The sequence below is a fragment of the Photinus pyralis genome, unplaced genomic scaffold (genome assembly GCF_008802855.1).
Source record: "Photinus pyralis isolate 1611_PpyrPB1 unplaced genomic scaffold, Ppyr1.3 Ppyr1.4_LG6, whole genome shotgun sequence".
NCBI classification, from domain to species: Eukaryota; Metazoa; Arthropoda; class Insecta; order Coleoptera; family Lampyridae; genus Photinus; species Photinus pyralis.
The window spans coordinates 46,403,937-46,424,246 of NW_022170663.1; the positions used below are offsets into that span (position 1 = coordinate 46,403,937).

At 35.0% G+C, this 20,310-nt stretch overlaps 1 protein-coding gene across 4 annotated transcripts; it reads right to left on the reverse strand.

Moving 5' to 3' along the window:
• Window positions 1–10,622: 10,622 nt before the first annotated feature.
• Window positions 10,623–15,979, reverse strand: LOC116174854. Of its 4 annotated transcripts, none has more exons than XM_031492874.1 (6): window positions 15,473–15,979; window positions 12,153–12,341; window positions 11,728–12,093; window positions 11,464–11,681; window positions 11,158–11,417; window positions 10,623–10,761 (listed from the first exon to the last, which is right to left on the reverse strand). In XM_031492874.1, the coding sequence occupies exons 2-6, from the start codon at window positions 12,271–12,273 to the stop codon at window positions 10,710–10,712; spliced, it is 1,017 nt and encodes a 338-aa protein (XP_031348734.1). In that variant the 5' UTR covers window positions 12,274–12,341; window positions 15,473–15,979; the 3' UTR covers window positions 10,623–10,709. The 4 variants fall into 4 exon arrangements, with proteins under 4 accessions (XP_031348734.1, XP_031348732.1, XP_031348733.1 ...); XM_031492872.1 differs by having other exon boundaries at window positions 12,153–12,382; XM_031492873.1 differs by lacking the exon at window positions 15,473–15,979 and adding an exon at window positions 12,432–12,976 and having other exon boundaries at window positions 12,153–12,382.
• Window positions 15,980–20,310: the final 4,331 nt, after the last annotated feature.

Sequence of the window (20,310 nt, forward strand, 5' to 3'; positions counted from 1 at the left end):
GTCCTAATAAACAAATACCATAAATTATTGAAAGCCAAATCAAAAATGTATAAATTTCGTCACAGCTGTTAAAAACCTAAAAGTTACTAAACTTATTATTATAACTCTTGTGGGGGTAATATCGCTTGAACGGTCTATATAATGACACCTCTCAGACAACTCGTCCAATATTGATTATCAATTACTCATATTTCAGCCCTGGTCTTCAGTCTAACCCCTCAACTTCAGAATTATTTGATTGATATTTGCGTTATTTGTCATCGGAAAATACTGTTATTCTAATTAAAAGTAACAGTTTAATGGTAGACGTCGTAACGTATTACAAACTTACCTAAATCTATCATTACGCGAGGTCTACGAAATTTACTTACTTTTTACGGTACACGTAAGCCTTCGCGAAAAAAAAGGGGAAAAAACTACTTATACGTAAAATGTGAATTACTGAAATAGTGGCGTGTACATTGTAGTCTCTAATAACAGTAGAGTACGTTGCGGTGAGTTTAAGTGACGTATAATCAGGTGGTGGCACTTGCGAATTTCCCACGCTATTCTAGTATTACTAACCTATTATTAATATACTGTTAGAGGATAATTATTTCCCTTCTAGTTATTTCATCTCTATCATTATTCTATTTATCTCGAAGGAAGGGTTTCGTTTTTCAATAATCGCCGAGTATCGAAACGGCGGAGAATTGAATTCGGGGTTACGTTCCTTGTGCGAGGGTAGGTACGGTTTTAAATATTTTAAGGGTTAATGGCAATTTAATACTAAATTAATCAACCTTTAACTTACGTACCTAGGTGATTACTTTCAATTTCCACCTTCTATTGTGGCAGAAAACCGAACATAATAACGACCAAGTGGTATTCAGCACAATATATTTTAATAACCAGTGCTAATAAATTGTGCCATTGTTACCTATTCACAAGAAGCGGCCTAAGCGCAAGTGTATGCAACCCGCCGGGTTCGTATTACTATTTAGTTTTATTGTGTGAGATGCAAAAAAGATGTTCATTCAATCTAGACGATTTCATTACGAATATTAGTGTATTTAATAAGAATTTTTAATTTTATATTAGTTCTTTAATTGTATAATTTTCTGCTTCAATCGTACTATTCGTGTAAATTTGATTATTTAAATTGTGAGATGTGAAAATTGCGTTATTTAAAATTAAGGAACACTCAGTCGAGTGCTATCTGGCCGTATGCGATAAGAACGTTGTTATACCGAAAGTTTAATGATTTCAAGACGCACGTGTATTTGGCGCTGATACCAGGGTGCAGGTGCAAGATTGCTTTTGCGCGTAATTTTGTTATGGAAGAGTTCCTTATTGGCGTTACATTTGAAATTGGCGGAAGTAGGAGTATGATGGATTAGTGGAAGTGGTGTTCTTTTAAATAGGAAAAATGTGGAAGAGACGAAACTTGCGTGTAGGATGCTTAAAAGAAACATCCTGTGTAATCTCTGTCTCTGCCAGGGATTTATTTTAAGTTTGTTTTATGTCTTGTGTAATAAATTTTTGTATTGGTCATTATTAATTAATTGTGTGTTAATTCGAATCCATTGTACGACCCAGATAAGAGTTTTCATGACAGATTTTTATTTTCGCTTCCAAGATTTATTCCCGGAATTTAGGGAAGTCGATACCACTGAGTCTTTAAAATTAGCAATTCAAGTCAATATTGGGATTTTGCTCTGTAGCGGATGCCTGAAGTATACGAGGAGAGATCAACAAAATTTGTTTCAGATAGTTGGACAGGTGTGTTGCGTTATTGACCGTACGCCCTTTCACGCAGTATTGTTTATTTGGCGCCCAACATGAGGCCACAGCAATTTTTTCCACTGGCTACAAGTAAATGTACTCCCAGTATATTCTCACTAGGGTCATGCACGGTAAATTCTCTACTGGAATATTTATACCTGTTTAATTAGTTTCCCCTAAAAATTCGACTCCTCGTCTTTGAAGATTCTTTTCCAACGAGATATTCATCCTCCCAAAAAACTCTCTCCAAGAAATCTACACATTCAGAAAGCCAACACACTGCCTGCAAGTAATTTTTCTTGGTAAAAAACCGAATGTAATCGGGGTGCATTCGCTGGAGGAAGACTAGCTTCTTTAAAGCAGTGACCCTCAAACTCACAGCTCCATCGGCGTTTCCAATCAGAAACTCCTAAGTGTCTTTTCGACTTGAAGAAAAGATAGTATTTGTAGGGTATTAAATTCGGAATGGATGTCTACATTCCTAGAAGCCACATTCCTAGTTAACTTTCTGAACCTTGGGCACCCTCCAATTGTCGTCCTGTTTTATAGGCAAAATTTTGAGGTATTTTCTCTCACGAGGCAGCTTTAAGGCTTTTATAACTTATAACTTCGCCCTTAATTATTGCAGTTCCCTTTTTAGTATACTAAATTAATAGAATCCCTCCCAATCGTAGAAAACCATTACACAATTTTTACAACAATTTATCGATATTTTGTTTTAATGCATTCGAATCTTCCTGGAAAATTTCTCAACTGGCAAGTTTCTGTTATGATCGAGTCTGAGAATCCATCTCGGGCATACTATATTCAAGTACGTGGTATTATTTCAAATTACTAAGTGTAAATTTGGGGCACTGTTTACAAAATAAGCATAAAGTTTGCTCGTTGCAGTTAAAGTTGTATTTTGACGTTTGATTTTTCATTTTGGAATTGTTTGAAATTGCGTGTTAAAATGCAGGGACATATCTGGTCTTTTGCGATAAGAAGTTTTGTTTTTAGGACGAAATTTAATTAACACGCGTATTTTAATCGTTGTTAGATAACGCAGATGCAGATGCTACGATGTACGCGTTAGTTCGGCGTAAGTCGGATCGCGTTCCTTCAAAGCTAACGTTATCAGGTCTAATTGTGATTGGCATTTTTTTTAAATCCTAAAGAGGGAGATTTTTTATAGTGGGAGTGACGTTCTTTTAAATACTGAAAACAGATTAAAACGAAGCTATCGCAAACCCTTTACAATGATATAATTTGGATTATTGAAAAGAAAACTGTAAGCAATTTTTTAATTATCTACTGCCTGCGTGCGGAGTATTATACCCAAACAAGCTTTGTAAGCTTATCTTTCTTTCGGGGATCTTGTTTTAACTGTTTCAGGTGTTTCACAATACATTTTTATCATTGTCGATCAATTAATTATGTTTTTTTCCGTTTGTGCTACCTAGATAGAGTTTTATGTCAGATTTTTTTTATTCGTGTCCAAGATTTATTTTAGGGGTGAATCAGGTGTATACGAGGAGAAATTGTAGAAGTTTTAATTTTGATTTGTTTTGAGTTAGCTGGACAGGTGTTTTCAGCAGACGCACTCCGAAATATATAGCGTTTTTCTCGATAAATGTAATTCGCGGATTCCCATAAAAAAACGCATTTGTATTTTCTGCGTTCATTCTTCATAAAATAAATGGTCATCTAATTTCCACGTTGCGTACGTTCTATCATTTGTAATTTGAATAAAATGCTTGAGTATCTGCATTAACACGCCATTTGTTAATTAATTAATTTCCGCATCGCATATTATTTAGAATTTGAAAATGCACGTTTCACAGTTAACGCTTATCCCACTTTTACACGTTAAACTGTAGTCGCTCGACCTCTAGTTATTCAATTTTACGCTAATTCTGCTTGTGTAACCATTAATAACGCGCTGACGAGATTTCATAGACGCTATACATCTCTCTCGTTCACTGTGCGCCTCGCTATTTATATTAAGCCAGAATGGAACCAACGAAATTTCTGAGAATTGCCGTCCCCTTTAAACCAGCAAGATGCAGATTTATTCATTTTATATTTAACTGCGCCACTTACTTCATTAAGCAACAACATAGAAGGACCTCAACAAAGTACAGCCGTTCCAGAAAGGCGCTTAGAGGTAGTTTTGACTTCTGATATTCAATTCATATAATTTATGCATCATAATTCTAAAAGAAAAGAAATTATGGCTTAAATAAAAGTGAAAAAAGCCGCCTTGCTGGGTGACATAAGTATCTATTGGATTATTTAAGTGTTGATGACCATACATCTTTAATAAGTTCCCTAACGATAATTATAGGACAAATTTTCAACAAATTATCGGTTGGTAATTTGTGAAGGTTTATTAAATACAGTGCCTACGTGGCATCGAGGACGATTTAATCATTGTAATTATTCCAGTGCGCGATTCGTTCTCAATAAATTATGCTAAACGTCCAGTTGCAAAATTGTTGTGTGGGTGCAGTACAGACACTTAGTATTTTTGTCATTGGCTGTCGAGTATTTCTATGATTTTCTTGTACGAGTCTAAAAAATAAATAATAAAAAATGAGGCTGGGGATTGCTAAGCACCCATATTTTTTCACAAACACAAAATATGGATCAAAGGCGTACGCATAGATAGGGAAAATGGGAGTCGGCGACGAGACACGTCGGTCGGTGGGGTTAAAATTTTAAATGCGAATATCTCGAAATCGAATTGTCGGAGGAGGGTACTCGAAAAGGAAAAATGGACGCTTTTGACGAGTCACAGTACTGTCCTTCACCTAATAGTATCACCAGCAACGGAGAGAAAGAAGCTTCGAAGGTGGGTACCGACAAATGGGTCAACGATAGAGAGTAGAGCTCGGTAAAGTTCCCACTTCATTCGCTTCAACGAACGGCGAGCTTCGGTATGCAAAAAAAGGCGTCATTAGTAAAGGAGTCGCATGTTCATGTTTGATCGGTATTGACCTCTCTCTATAAATTCTGGGACTAGAAAGAAAAGAGCAAACGGTTTTGCTCTTGTACGTAGTTTCACTGCTCATGACGCTGGAACCGGCATCACCACGATCCATTCGGAATTATGACTAAGCTTCTTACAATACCAAAAACGGCAGTTGTGGGAGTGAAAATGTGCCATGCATAAAGTTGTGTAATCATGTAAAACTATCTGCTTTAATTCAGGTAGAAAGTTTCTTCTAGTGTACAGGTTTAGACTAGGTCCAAATAAACACATGAGCTGCTGGCTAATGAACTTATGTTTAAGGGCCATAAAAAAAAAGTTTCCTCTATTTTCCAACCTAATTTGAAATAAAGTTCTCAAAAGTAGATTTTGAACGTATTTTTGAATTCATTTTGTTAAATAAACATATACAGTGTTATTCATTTAGAAGTAGACATAGGGATTTCCTATGTTTACTTTTGAAAGACAAAAACCCTTCTGAACGCGTACCGTTCTTATCTTACTATGCACGGAGCTATATGAGAACACAATTCACCTAGGAATGACAGCGTTACTGTTCACGAATGCACTGCATTTGAACTTGCGTCATTTAGCGCAAGATTGGTGTTTCCTCTAAATAGAGGTTAGCAACCCTAGTAACGATTTCTGAAAGAAAAATTTTACATCCTCCGGACCAAACAGTGTGGACAAAATTTGCAGATCCACCGAGTTGCGAACAAGAACAAGGGAAAAGTGAAGTGTAAATTAATATAACACCAACCGTATATTCTGGATTTTGCCCATGTGATATAAAGAAGCTGCAACTACCAAGAACGCTGATCTTACCCTAGGGTAAAGTATTTATTACACAGGAATTTATTTCTTTTAGTTTTACGTTTAAAGCCTTTTGGACTGTTAAAAAGCGATCTTGGCGCCTCCACTCCATTAGAAGGGTTGGGTTCCACAGCGAAAATATAGTTAGCCGTAAACTTTGGTAATGCTCGGATTGGGTCAAAAGTTCCCTGTGTACATCGGCTCAAACGCGTCATACATGTCTCTCTTTCATATTGTCATTATAGTAATCAAAATTGTATCTGAAATATCCAATTGCGCAAATGGCTTTAGAAATAACCATTAACGTGTTATAGTAACAATGATAATAATTATTATCGTTATCGTCTTAATGTACCAATCCAACAAACTCCGCCCAGCGCAGTTAAAAAAATAAACATAGCATAGATAATTATCGGCAGTTCTTCGTTTAATGCCACAATTTCCCGCAGTACAGATACTTTACGAAATTAGAAGTAATTTAAATTAATACGCTTATTAAAGTTTGGAAATTAAGTTCGCTATGTATTCGTGTTCTTTTTGTCTTTTACCATTGTAGTATTGATTAGTAGTTATTTACGGAAAATGAAGGTATAAGGTGCTTAGTATATTTACCGTATTTCTCAACAAACTATTACAGTCTACAGTTTTCAATATATTTAGTTGGTTCTTTTTGTATTCAGTAGCGTAGTGTGGTGCGTTTTAAAGGAAATTAATAGCGAAGGTAGCGTACTAATATTTATTTCCGCAAAGATTGTCCAACATAATCCTTTACAAAGGGTAATCGCATTGTAAGGATTTACCCACAATTTCGCCACTCCATCGTTTTCTAAGTGAATGGTTTCCGGATACGGCACTGGTCGATTAATAGCGTGGAAAAAATTGGTCGAGCCAGTCTGCCGGGGATAAGGTAAAATTAATGGGTTATACATGTCAGGGATCCATTTTGTGGCTTAGACCGAGAGTTCTGGAAGAACTTGCAGAAGAATGCTAACGCCGTGCTTGATGACTAATTGCTTTTATCCATGTGGGATAGGTAAACGAAGACTATCACTTATTGGCTGAACGAATAAATATGGCCGCTTAAACCGATTAGTAGTCCTTTTGAAGGCGTGTTTGTAAACATGGGGATTAAAAAGAGAAAGGGAGCGAGGTTTTCGGAGAGCGAAGGTGCGAAGTTCGTAAGCCCGATGCCAAAAAAATTCGGTGATAGATCGAGTCGAAAAGATAGCTCACGTCAAGTCAAGAAAACGCGAAATCGTAACACAATGGGTAGCAGCAATTACCTTTGTCAACCTCCAAATCTAATGTTAATATTATTTGGCACAACTTGAGTACATGTTATTTAGCAGAGTGTATTAAATTAAGAGTAATGTACTTTTTGCATCGGTATAAACGTCGACAATAGGCCCACTTCATTATAGACATGTGTAACGATTTATTTTCTTCATTACAAACACGTTCGCGTTGTATTTACTTGTTGAAAGATTCTCGTAACTGTTTAATAGATGGTTCCACCTATTGTTGGAATTTTAACGACGCCATATTCCGCGCAGATTGCCGACGCCGTGATTTTTGATTTTCGATTGTCGACCTTTATCTTCGTTCTTTTCTGTCGAGAACCGTATCAGGTTACACTTAGTTAAAACCAACAGCTGAGGCGTAAGTTAGAACGCATGGAATTTTAATTGCCACCATCCATATTTTATTAATCTCAGGCAATTGGATTCACTAAATTGGGGATTCTGGAATAATTAGTAAACGGATTCACCTTTAACTCCGTAGTGAGGATATAATTGCGTTTGTTCTAAATGTATACATAACATAATTTTGAGTATTTGGGAGTATTTTGTATTGTGTGTGTTAGAATACCCCATTGTGGAAAGAATTTTTGTTTTTGCCATTTGTTTGAATAAATCACTATTTGTTTTGCTACCTAAATTGGTGTTTACTGTTATTACTACCCTCGTATCTTCTCAATTTCATACCGGGAAAGTTAAGTTAAAAATTGAGTGGCGCTCAACCATTGGTAAGTACAACGAAGGACGAAGATCAAATGCCCAGAACGAACTACCATTGTGACAGATCTCAAGTTTGTATTTTCTTGCTTAACCCTGAAGTAGTTGGCAGGTTATGCGTCAGATTTGAGGAAACGCAGTGCCAACGCTACCAACCTAAACATTTGTTCTATCGGAGGAATCTAGACTAGACTAGAAGACAACGGAAAATTTAAAAAATGTTAACACATTTGAAGAATTTGAAAAAAATGAAAAATAGAAAGGATTCTAGAAATTGGAAAGATGATAAGGACCTGGATCAAAAATTTGAGGAACGTACAGAATTCGAAGAATGCGAAGACTCTGAGGGATTCTGCTGTATTTGAAAAACCTCAGCCATTTCACAACCCAGAGAGGCTATTGCAAGTCTTTAAAAAGATCAGTTTGAAACATGTAAAGAATTTGAATAGTCTGATGAAGCAGATGAACCGAAAGAATCCCAATAGACGAATTTGAAGAATGATGAATTATACCTAATCATTCGAATAATTTCAACTTTATGAATTGATATGTTTTCCGGATTATGCGAATCTAATTTAGAAGAAGTCCGAGGTCTAAAAAATCCAAACTAACGATGAACCGGGAGAATCCGGCAAACCTGATCAAACAAAGGATTTGAAGAATTTGATACAAATGTTTTGGAAGAGACCGACGACGACGTATTCGATTAAATGGTTGAACCCTCAAAATTGGTTGCATCTGAAGAATTTAAATTCTGAAAAAACCGCAACAATTTTACGAAGTTGTACGTTTGAAGAATAATAAAATGGGGATGAGGAAAGATTCCAAAAATCCGAAAAGGACAGACAGAATTCGAAAGAATGCGAGGACTCATTTGATGAATTTGAAGAATCTCCGGAGATCGTGGAGACCGTTTTGAAACATATTTGAAAAATCTCGTATTAAACATTTTAAGAATTTGAACAGTAGGTATGAAGAAACCGAAAAATCCAAAAAGAACAATGTAAAAAAAGTGAAGAGTGAATAATTAAGTTATTATCCAAACATTCTAATAATTTAAATTTATGAATTGTGTCTCCCACATTGTCTGAAATTCCAACCCAACTTATACAGTTTCTAGTTCAGAATTTGATATTAATTTGATTAATTAATTTGATATACAGGGTGAGTTTTTTTTTTCATTTTCATTATGAGGATTTCATAAACCGCAGTTATGCACAATTTTATGCTGATCAACTTTCCCATTCAAAGTTTTTTTGTAGTTCCACAAATAGGAAAATTATAACGAGAAAACCGAAAAATGTCATTTTCGAAAATGCACTGGAAAAATTCCGTATGGCGTCCAGAAGAAATAAGAAAGTCGATGTGATTTACTCAAAACCCACAAGCGATAAAAATTTTATTTTAGCACCATCAGAAAGCTGAGAAAATATCACTAAGGGTTTCATTCAAAATTATATTATGACATGTTACCGCTTCCCCCCACTCTTGACAAGTTAATACACTCCCAGAAACGCTTTGCCACATTGCCTTGCACCCTTTTTTTGCAGTATAGAAGATATGAGCGCAAGATTTAGGGTTGAGGTACGCGGAAATGTAAAAAGGAATTTTATTGTGCCTCCCCATGTTAATTTTTTGGGTTTTAAAATGCTAAAAAGACTATTAAAGACGTTTAAAAAGACTATTTTTATCGCATTTTAGATGTTGTAAGACTATGCCACTCCAATTAACCCATATTCCCCTAACTAAATAAGTATTAACTGTGTGGAGGAAACATAAGTTAACAATAAGTACTATAAATGGAAAAAACTGAGTCTCCTCGTGAAGAGCTAAAGAGAAACGATAAAGCTCGACGTATAGGTTTTTATTAGATCTGAGAAACATTCGTTTTCAGTGGACGGTCAGAATGAATAAAAAGTATTAATGACCTTCGTCGTGTGTTGTCTCGTTTTACTTCAACGGGCTGCATTTTAGAGGCCATTATAAAATATGTAAGTCACTTAGGAGGTATTCATTAAAATGTAGACACTACGGTTTACATTCCCTAACGATTTAATAAAAATAAACAAAGTGTCCACCAACTATTTTTACCTTTATCTTTACAGTCATTCACATGAATATTCAAAGTTTTCCTTCTCGTCACCGACCAAGTTACCTTATATATTAACATCGATTAGTAATTTATTTATGGGCAATAATCGAATAAAATCGACAGCTTTCGGATGTCCATATTACTCTTTTAAAATACGATGTCGTATGCTTGCACGGAAAAGGTTATAAACTACGCAATAACTTTAGCAATGACCACTGTCCGACATCGAGCTGCTATAAATTAATTTAACAACTTTAGGGCGTCTTAACGCTAGCCACAATTTACAGGGCCGCTGGGAATACGCTCAATTTATACCCGTAATGTGCAACTTTTAGGTTAAAAAATATACACATTTTAGCGTAGTTCGTGAGAAGTAGTAAAAAAAATTTCGCCTCATTAAAAATATATCGTGCGCGTATCCAGTAATCGCATTCACCTAAATTGGTGTATGCGGATTTGCTTTGTTAGAAAAAAAAAACGATTCAACCACACACAGAGAGAGCCGAGGCGGGATGTGTATACTAAATTAATTAAACAAATATAGCAAACTCCTGGGTATGGCTAAAGCTATGCTCATTTTGAATTTCATGCAATTCGATGCATAGCTAACGGATATGTCAAAAGGGCCTTCTGTATTTTTTGGCTTACATTGCCAATTCACGAACTCCGATCTACAAATTTGGTACAGAATCCACCTGAAAAATTTCATCGTAATCGTTCCATTCGTTTTTGAGATATCGTGCTAACGGACGGGCAGACGGACCCCATATAGCTCAATAACTTTCATAATTATGTCAGTAATATTTCACTGAAACATTGCATATATTTCAGTAATATTACGAAACATTTTCGAAATATTCCTGCAACATTTATAAATGCTAAAATGTCCGCACATATTTCTCATTTCTGAAATATTTCTGATGCTTTTTGGTGAAATGTTTCTGTCATGCTTTGAAAATATTTCATACAATGTTCATATATATTTATTTATAGACTAAATGTACACTATAATAAATTTATATATAAATGCATAAAACATAACTAATTAGTATGCTTATTGGGGGGTAGGTTCCACCATCAATTGCTCGGCTGGTAGCCGCTTATTACTGCAACAAAAAATATTGTTTAGTTTCATGATTAAATAAATACAATACAAGGGAGGAAAAATGATTGTATTTTTTTACACTGTACCATCAGACTTATTTGAGTTATACGCCACATCAAATGCTTGGCCTTGTCTTTTGACAATAGTAGCATTTATATACGGCCGATATTATAAGCATACTTGACTATGTAATCAGCTAACAATGTTGTTAAGGCATGTGACTGGATGTTTTTTCAAAGAATAACATCACTTTTTGCAAAAACATCCAATCACTTGTCCTAACAACATTGTTAGCTAACAAACATAGTTAAGTATGCCTTATAATTCCGCCCGTTAATGATGTACTTATTGTAGATGTTAAGATATAATATAAAAATAAGAGAGTAAACATACTTACATTTCACGTGCCATTCTTAAACCAGACTGACTTAACCAGGTTGCTATGCAACCAGAAATGTCGACTTCTGTTGCACACGATTTGTGATATCGAACAGCACTTATTATCATTTGATAAGAAAGTAAATTTTTAAAGATTTTCTTTTTCTTTTTTCCTTGCAAACTATACTCCACAGCCACCTTGTTGCTTAAAAGTTTTTTTAAGATATTTACAGTCAGCGACTGTACATCATGGCCACCAATTGTTGTAAATTCAGACACCTATAATATACATTTTAGAAAATGAAATATTGCCATTGGTTGTTACCATTTTCTTAAAATAAGTTTCACCTTCCAGCTCTTTTTCAAAATTGTCAAGTTCTTCGTGACTGCCTAAGGGAAAAATTTTGTACAAATCTTGCACAGTTTTAGTTAACTGCACTGTCTGAGATTGTTGCACACTATCTAAGGTATTTAATCGGTTTTCTATTACATGCAATTTATGCAATATTAAGTTTAATTTTCTGTTTATATCTGTAGCACCACCTAAAATCAATAATTTAAATCTTAATCAATTAATGATTTTCCTTACCAGGTTCAAAATCACCTCTAGATACAGGTGTAGATACACCAGTGGATACATCAGACCCATCAGCCTTCTCTGGACCATTATCTTCTGTTTCTCTTAATCTCGAGAGCAATGAGGGTATAGGTGGGAACGGAGGCATTTGCGTCAGTTTTGTATCACTTCCAGTTGAGGATTCTTCATCACTTTCATAGATGACTCTTAATCTTTTTTTGTTACTCTTACTATGGGCTTCATCAGTATCCACACAGGCCGCGTCTCGTTTGGAACAGTGTCTTTGATGCCTGCTTCTTTTTACCGCATCATCTTCTACTTCAACATCGGATAATAGTAAGGCATATTCAAGTTTCTCCTTCCCTTTTTCATAGGTAGCTAAAAAAATTAACACCAAATTAAAAAACAGAATTTAGAAAAGTGGTGTTGGTACTTACGGGTTTGACAAAATATTTTAAGTAGTTTATGTTTTTTCCAGTTTGACTCTGGGTTGTGATTCCCAGATACTAATCTATTTATTTGAAATTTATCATTGCAGTTGGGAGGCCACCAGCACATATCAATATTACATTCCTTGAAAATCCAACTAGTGGGTACTACTTGTACCCCATCTGAGAATTCTACGACTGAATAACTCATTATTTTGGAATTCCCAAAATTTTCTGAACTAAAAATAATATATAAGTAAATATGTAAAAATTTTAGCAGGTAAGTACCTATGGTATCAATGAGTAATTTATATGCAACATGCTATTGGTGGTATTAATATGTACAAATATGTATTAAAGATTGATTAATTATTATCGATTAACTATGAATTTGTATGTAATAATGGAATTGCAACAAAAGTTGATTGCTGATATGGTACCATCCACAATTTGTATTTTGTTGCTGAAATGTCTCGTATAGTGACATTGTTTGAATGGGATGGTTCTCTAACAATGTAAATATCTAGATCTCTTGAACTGCAGGGCTGAGAGTACAATGCAGATTCTAGTTTTTTTAAACATTTGCCCACAAAACGTACATTTTTATTCCCTTCTTCACAAATGATGTTCAAAACACAAAAAATTTCTCCACTGTGTAAAAGGATGCAACTATCTTTAAAATGTCTAGAATCTATTATATATTTCTCACTTTCATATATTTTAAACTGAAGAATATTGTTTATAAAAGCAAGGCTATCAATTGACAATTCTTCACTGTGCAATTTCTTTAAATGTACTTTTGACGTTGGATTTAAATTTATAAGTTGTTCAAGTTCAGTATAACCTAAAAGCGCTAAAATTGTCTAGAGATCCAAACTTTTTAGCGTCATCTGCAATATGAATTAAATTATGGACATTGTGTGAAATTTTATCATTTCCATAAATAATTCCAAAAGATTGCACAAAATGTATCAACAGATTCTCAGCATATACAATATAATTATTATCTTCAGATATGTTAGGATTACATAATATTCGAATTGCAGTATGTAATGTCAAAAAGTTTAAGTACATATCAGCACTTAAATATTTTTTTAATACAACAGGTCCAACATACAATAAAAATGAGCGAAACTCTGTTCCTTTCCAATGATGTATGTCTGACAACGATCGAGGTTTCCGCACAATTTCTCTTGGAACAGTCTTTTGGCATTTCAATATATCTGAAGATATTTTATTTATTGTCATTCCAGGGATTCTGATATTAAGGGGTTTTCCAGACATCCACAAAAGAATGAGTTTTTTTACAACTCCCAAGCATATAAGGTGTAAATAATCCAAAGGGACATTTAAAACTGGATTAAAATTGGGTATGTTTAAGAAAGGACTTTTATCATATTGAAACTCCTCATCACCATCTTGCCAAAAATCTTCGCTCTTCCTTAATATATTGCTTCCACCCGATCCAAATGGAAAACATATACGATTGTTGATATATTGTCCTTCTATTTTGCATTTACTGCAGCTGTTATAACCTGTGTGACCTTTTATACACAAAGCAAAAGATTTCGCTGGAGCATCACAAATGAGTGCAGATATGTTCACCTTATATATTTTATTGTTTAAACAATACCCATTCTGCACAAGTAATATAGCTTCATCAACAAACTGTTGGAGATACAAAGCGACGTCAGTAGGTTTTTCGTGACCGTAGTATGACCCGACCATAAAAACTTGTTTTGTTACGTTGTCAGAACACAATATTGGCCATAAACATGCTGTAGAAGAACGAGAAATAGGTAGTCCGTCAATATTTATTAAAAGATCAATTTCATTATTATGTTGAACTTGTTGATTTATCATTTTTTTCAGTGCATTCTCTAAACCCAAGTGTAGATATTGACCCCTTCCCATACTTTTTACAATTGTGTGACGAGGAGTTTGTAGTAAAGTTCGAGCGTCTTTAGGTAACGAATAAGTTGTGAAATTGTTTATAATATGTAACAGTGCTGACACTGCATTTAAATTAACATTGAAGATTAGAGCCCAATTTGCAAGTTGTTCTTGTAGTTGAATTGATGAATCATTATGAACATGTGGAGTATCTCGAGGGGGGTCCACACTCACAACAGTCTCTGTATTCTTAAAAGCAATATGTTCAGTGTTGTGTAAAATCGGTCCAGAACAATATTCATCTCCAACATCTACATATTCACACAAGTTTTCATTGGAATGCGATGCTGCACTTGTAACATTACTATCAAACGTTGCAGTTTTACAAACCGTATTGTGGGTATTTTGACTACACTGAGAATGGAATCGATTAACAATTACAGAAATTGGATTCTCCTCGGGATTCCCCAATGAATCATTCTTCGAGTTATTCCCAACGACTAGGTTAGATTTTGTATTTTTGTTTAGCAATCGTCTTCTATGTCTTAGGGATATGTTATTATAATTTTTTAATTTAATTCTTCCCATGTTTGGAAATCTGCAAAGAAGTTGGTATGTTAGCGCAGCAAAAGATTCTGTTAGCGATCAACTTCCGCTGATTACATTCCTGATATTGTAGGCCAAAAACACATATGCAATGTATTAGCTATACTTGGAGAGGGCACAAAATAAACAGCCAAATTGTTCGCCAAAAGCTTTAAAGTTTAGGACCTTCTTTGCATGTCCTGAAAAATATTACGAACACAAAGGTATTTATTTTTAAGACATGGTACGAAATACTTTTGGACGCCATTTATTAATGTAAGTCAACGAATTCATTGGGAGGGGAAATTAACCACCTTATGCTATTGCTGTATTAGTCATTTATGCCTGTATTAGTAGGTAGTCGTGTATTGATCCGAGATCGAAGATTAATTCTCGTTTTCTATAGAAAACGTCACTTGTCAATCCGAGATTACTTCGATCTCGGATCAATACACGAATATTAGTACGGGCATTAGTGGTGTTCAATGCTTGAATCGATAGGCAAGGATTTATATCTCTTTGATAACTTTATTGCACCACAAGGTCGATACGATTACTATCGATACCGAAAAAATGTATCGTCGAAATTCACTTCTTTACAGTTCACAGTTTCAGCAAAACCGATCGCGATAGGTACGTAGCGTAATCGAAACCTATATGTGATAGCGATTCATGCTTTGAACGGGCTATTTATTTTCAACCGCCTTTTCATACATTTAAGGTTATGTGACATAAAATAAGGTATTACAATTCCTGGGCGCACAGCTTTTAGATTAAAATTTTAAGAACGAATAAAAATATACATACCTGGTAATTGAAAGCATTTTAAGAACGAATAAAAATATACATACCTGGTAATTGAAAGCACTAAAATCTTACGCAGGTAATTAACCGCCGGCCGGTAAAAAAGGTCACAACAAAAACGCAATATCAATACACGATAAGATTTACCCCGATCCTGCAATTGCACCAGTTAAAACCGATCGCTCGAAGGTTACCGATGTGTTATAATCTTAGTTGTGTCATGTAAATGGCATCTCATCTGAATTTAAAACAAAATGCGATCGCGATGGTAAACGATGTACTCCGAGGATGTCATTGTTGAATTGTGGTTAAATATTCCTTGAGCTTACATAGAGTACATTACAATATTACATTACAATATACTAATTGTTGTTTTTCCTTCATTCCAAAGTTCAATTAAGTAAAAAATAATGAATGCAAGATTTCTAACATGGAATGTTTCATCAAGATTTCGGTTTATTTAAATTGCAATATTTCAAAACGACATGTTGCTGAAACATTTGCTTTGAAATGTAAGATTCTTGACGGATTGGCATGTTTCTGAAATATTTCCGAAGCCTTGGGTGCTATATGGGGGATTGTACATTTGCAAGTATAACCATAACCTAAACTTTATTTTGTACTGTTCCCTCCGTGATTTTCAGTATGTGAAAATGGTACGAAAGTAAGAACACATTGCTATCTGATTATTACCGTGAAGAACGAATAGGCGAACGCTGTTAACATACCAAACATAACCTCACTATTGTTAAAAACGGACCAACGGAAACGTAAATGTTCAACTTCAACCAACTTTTCCGTCGTAAACGGACGACGTACGATTTAAAAATTTGCTGTCTTCTGATTGGCTAACGGACAAACGGAAACGTATGAACGGAGAGCTATGAACTTCCCTTTCCCCGCCATACAACGTACTATTTGTTTACGCACGAGGTCGGAAGCGGAGCCATTTTGGTACAGGATTCCCGTCGGCCATTTTGTGTGTTCGCCCCGTACCTTCCAAAGTAAGTTAATTCCTTCGTGGTGCGAGAAACCCTACGCTGGATCAACCTCCAGTTGAAGGTGACGACAACCGGTGTACTGATTACAATTGCAGCAATCTCGTCTGTGTTTACACGATTTTAGTTTACCCTGAGATTCACATACCGATGACTACAGTGCCCCGATCCGTGGCCACCCATTTCGTATTGAAACCATAGCAGACCATGTACTGTATGGTATAAGCACTAAAGCTATACTGCAATCTTAGTTGGCCACGATATGTCACAAAATACGGTAAGTAACCAATATCGCGTCGATTTCTCTTAGGATGCACCTAATCTGCGCTTTTTTTTTTAATAAGGAGCTTCTTTGTATTTAGTATTGCTAGGGATGTTTGCCAGTAATTAACTAAAATAATAACTGTAACCGGACCTAATTAAAAGAATGGTTACACTCGCGGGCTTAATTAAAGTATTGAAATTGTATTGAGCAATGACTAATTTAAAACGAGAAGGGAATTCTATTGTATTTTCTACTTGCCTAGTGGCTTTTAAACTTCGAATGGACAATCGGTGAGAACTTTTCCGGAGTTACGTGAAAACGAGATGAAGATTAATTAACTGCTGAAATGAATTATTTCTGTTTAAAGCAATTTCTTGTATTCAATCGCATTGTGACGAGGCAGAGATGCCACATTTTCTTTATCTAAACTCGCCCCCTACGGCTTTAATAGTAAACAATCAGAAAACCAAAGCAACGCAGACTTCTATAACCATATGAAGAACCTTAATTTTCCCAGATGCGGTGCATAAGTTTTTTTTGCGGACTTTCACAATAACATAGTGACGTATGAGACCGGAAACCAACGCCCTTTTGTGGGACGACAATCGGAAGCCATGTAGCGACCCCTATTTATACTTTTGAAAGAATATTGCTATTTGTACCGAGAACTCCTGTTGGGTCAAAATTTTGCTTTTGCTGTTAAACGCAAATTCAATTATTGTTTTCCATTTCATATTAATTACGGTTTTTCAGTATTCGAGTCACCCGACGTGACAAACGTTAGATTTTTTTTCGCACTTTATATCCCTCTCTTTTATTTTGTGTTTGTATCTGATTGCGGATTATTGGTAGAGAGCACTCTTCTGAGTTCAGGCGGCCGTGCCCAGGATGCAAAGATAATATTTTATTTCGTCGAAAGTTTTCGATACAGCCGAATAGTAATTAATATATTTTTTGTTATAGTCATTTAAATAATTATAACTGCGTTATTCCTGAGGAAGTATTTATTTTGATAATTACTTTCTGACTAGGAGTTGATCCGTTTTTAACACTCGCAAGTTATAGTATAGTCTCGGTGCTTAGGTCCTAAATTGAAATAAAGTTCGCACTTTTACAATAAGTGCACAAGCAGTGAAGCCAATTTGTGAGTGTGTCAAATTAACTTGTTTAATTTTGTGGTAAATAAATTCAAAAACAATGACGGTTTTCACTATAGCAAAAGGGTGGAAATTGTTTCGATTTTTTTTTAAATGGCGATTCTGCCTTCACAAATTCGCTTCATTGCGTGTGCAGTTATTGCACTTATGTCAGATGTTCTTATCTGACACAAGCTCTCAATTATTTCAACTTCAACGCCTACTTAATAAACATTTAAAACGGCTCTGCAAATCCATTTAAATCGAGTTTTCTCTGGAACTACTGATCGAATTTGAAAAATAAAAACAGTTCTGAAACCATAATGAACATTCCTTTCGACCTATCTAACACTTATTATCCCTTCCCGTTTAAAATGTTTGGGGTGAAATTCACCCTCTTGTCAGGGTTAAAGTTATGTAAGCAGTATTACTTAATTTAGGTGTCCCCCTCAAAACTAAAAATAACGTGTTCGAGGGTTTATGGCAAAACTGTCGTTAAGTTAGCAAAATTGGCATTGACTGTTTTCAGTGGACCACCCTGTACATTGCATATAACATGCACATACTATGTGGGATTTTGTATATCCATAGAATGTGGAAAAGTATGTCCGATGTATCTGCAACGGACATGTTTTGGATGTCTTATGTATAATATTCATGTAAGTATATGCATTAGACATGCTGTGTAAATTGGTATACTGACAAGTGGATATACCATGAATATCACTGTAATGTGGAAAGATGTTCAATACGATATTCCATGTATGTTTAATACATTCAGAATGGATGTTCTATAGAGATTCCTGTAATATTCGGGAAGCTTCCTAGCATTTATACATAAATAAATTCTTTTTAATGAGAATCCTTAAATTTTATTGGCAATGAAATACCGAACGGATAAAAAAATAATATGCATGCTATTCATAAACGAGTAAGTAGTGAGTAGTTTTTGTGAGATCTATTTGCTGAAAATCGCAGTTTGACCGGATATTTTGGATTATTAACACTTTCTGTCAATCGATCGCATGTGGCGTGGTATGTGTGTTCGGGCCCTGAGCGCCTATTTTTATTTCAGCCTTATTTCATTGATTTTGTCTAAAAGATTTGCTTCATCTGTAAATGCATAGTTTTGTGTTTAATCGAGCCCAAGTTGCGACCTAGATGTTAAATTTTTCTGTTGGTACCCAAGGTTATGCCAAGTGTTTAATTAAAAAATTGTCATATAATTCTTTGTAATTGTGGAGTTGATGAAAGCTGCGGAGTTTTACCAAAATTGATAAAATTAAAGTATTATCAAGATTTTTCGTAGTAGCGGATGCTGGATGATGACAAAAACTAAATTTCATCACACCGCGAATACGAACTTCTCCACCTAGACTTTTGACATGAAGCAATCTGGGACGAACCGCATTTTTCCATTGACAATACTGTACTGGAGTACTGGAGTTTTTCCGTGTTTCACAAAGGAGCTTCAATTACCAAAGAGCCCTGATTTGTCCTAGGGTAATTTTGACCGGTGTGATTTTGTCACCAAGCCCAAATCCGCTTTTAAAACAAATTTGTTAATACTTAAGACCAGTAATTAAGTAAGATTAATGAAAATATTATTCTTACTTTAACTGAATCACCTCTAAAATTTTTAGCATAAAGCTGGAAAATGTACTTAACGAATTTTTATTGTTTTATTCAACACTGTAGCGTCATTTAATAACAGATTGTGAATTAGTTTGCTAACATACCTGCCATTCTTGCCCTTACTAATTCCCATCTAGTCTTTCCATATCACTAACACATATTTGCAACTTTAGGTCATGCACAAACCAAATTCAAACAATAAAATTCATTACTTTCAACTACTCAATTACTGTCCAAATTAAAAAAACAAACTCATTAATAACTCGAGGAATAACACTCCTGATTTTAGACGAATGAACGGTATTTGCAATAGCACCTTAATTTTGATCGCCATAATCCATAAAAAATGAGACTATAACGTCGGTAATACAGAAAACGCATGTATCTAATCCAAAACGTATATACATGCCTTATAATCCCATGGATTTACAAAGAATTTCATCGCGAGGAGATATGATGAGGTGTACTTTTAATATACATAAAAGATACATACTATGTGCGTGATACTCCTGGTATATTTTAGATCTATGATGCATATTATGTTTTATACTTTGAGTGACTAAACATTCAAAATACATATTTATGGAATATCCATACTGGACCTAAAATACATATGTCCATAGTATATCCATAAGATAGGATATTCCCTGTACATTATGGATCTAAAAGGTATATGCGTAAGATATCGAATGCTATGTGGGATCACGCATGAGCAGGTGCGTGGGTATATCTGTGCTGGCCACCTCGAAGACAGTGAGACATGATCCGTAAAGAAAGTTCAAGAAAAGAAATGTAGCGAAAAATCTATGGGATTCGAACTCAGCACCTGCGAGGTGATAGTCCGAGTCTTA

What these genes read in the sequence shown, in the direction of transcription:
- LOC116174854 (XM_031492871.1), bottom strand. Translation starts at nt 14,624, where the DNA reads ATGGGAAGAATTAAATTAAAAAATTATAATAACATATCCCTAAGACAT.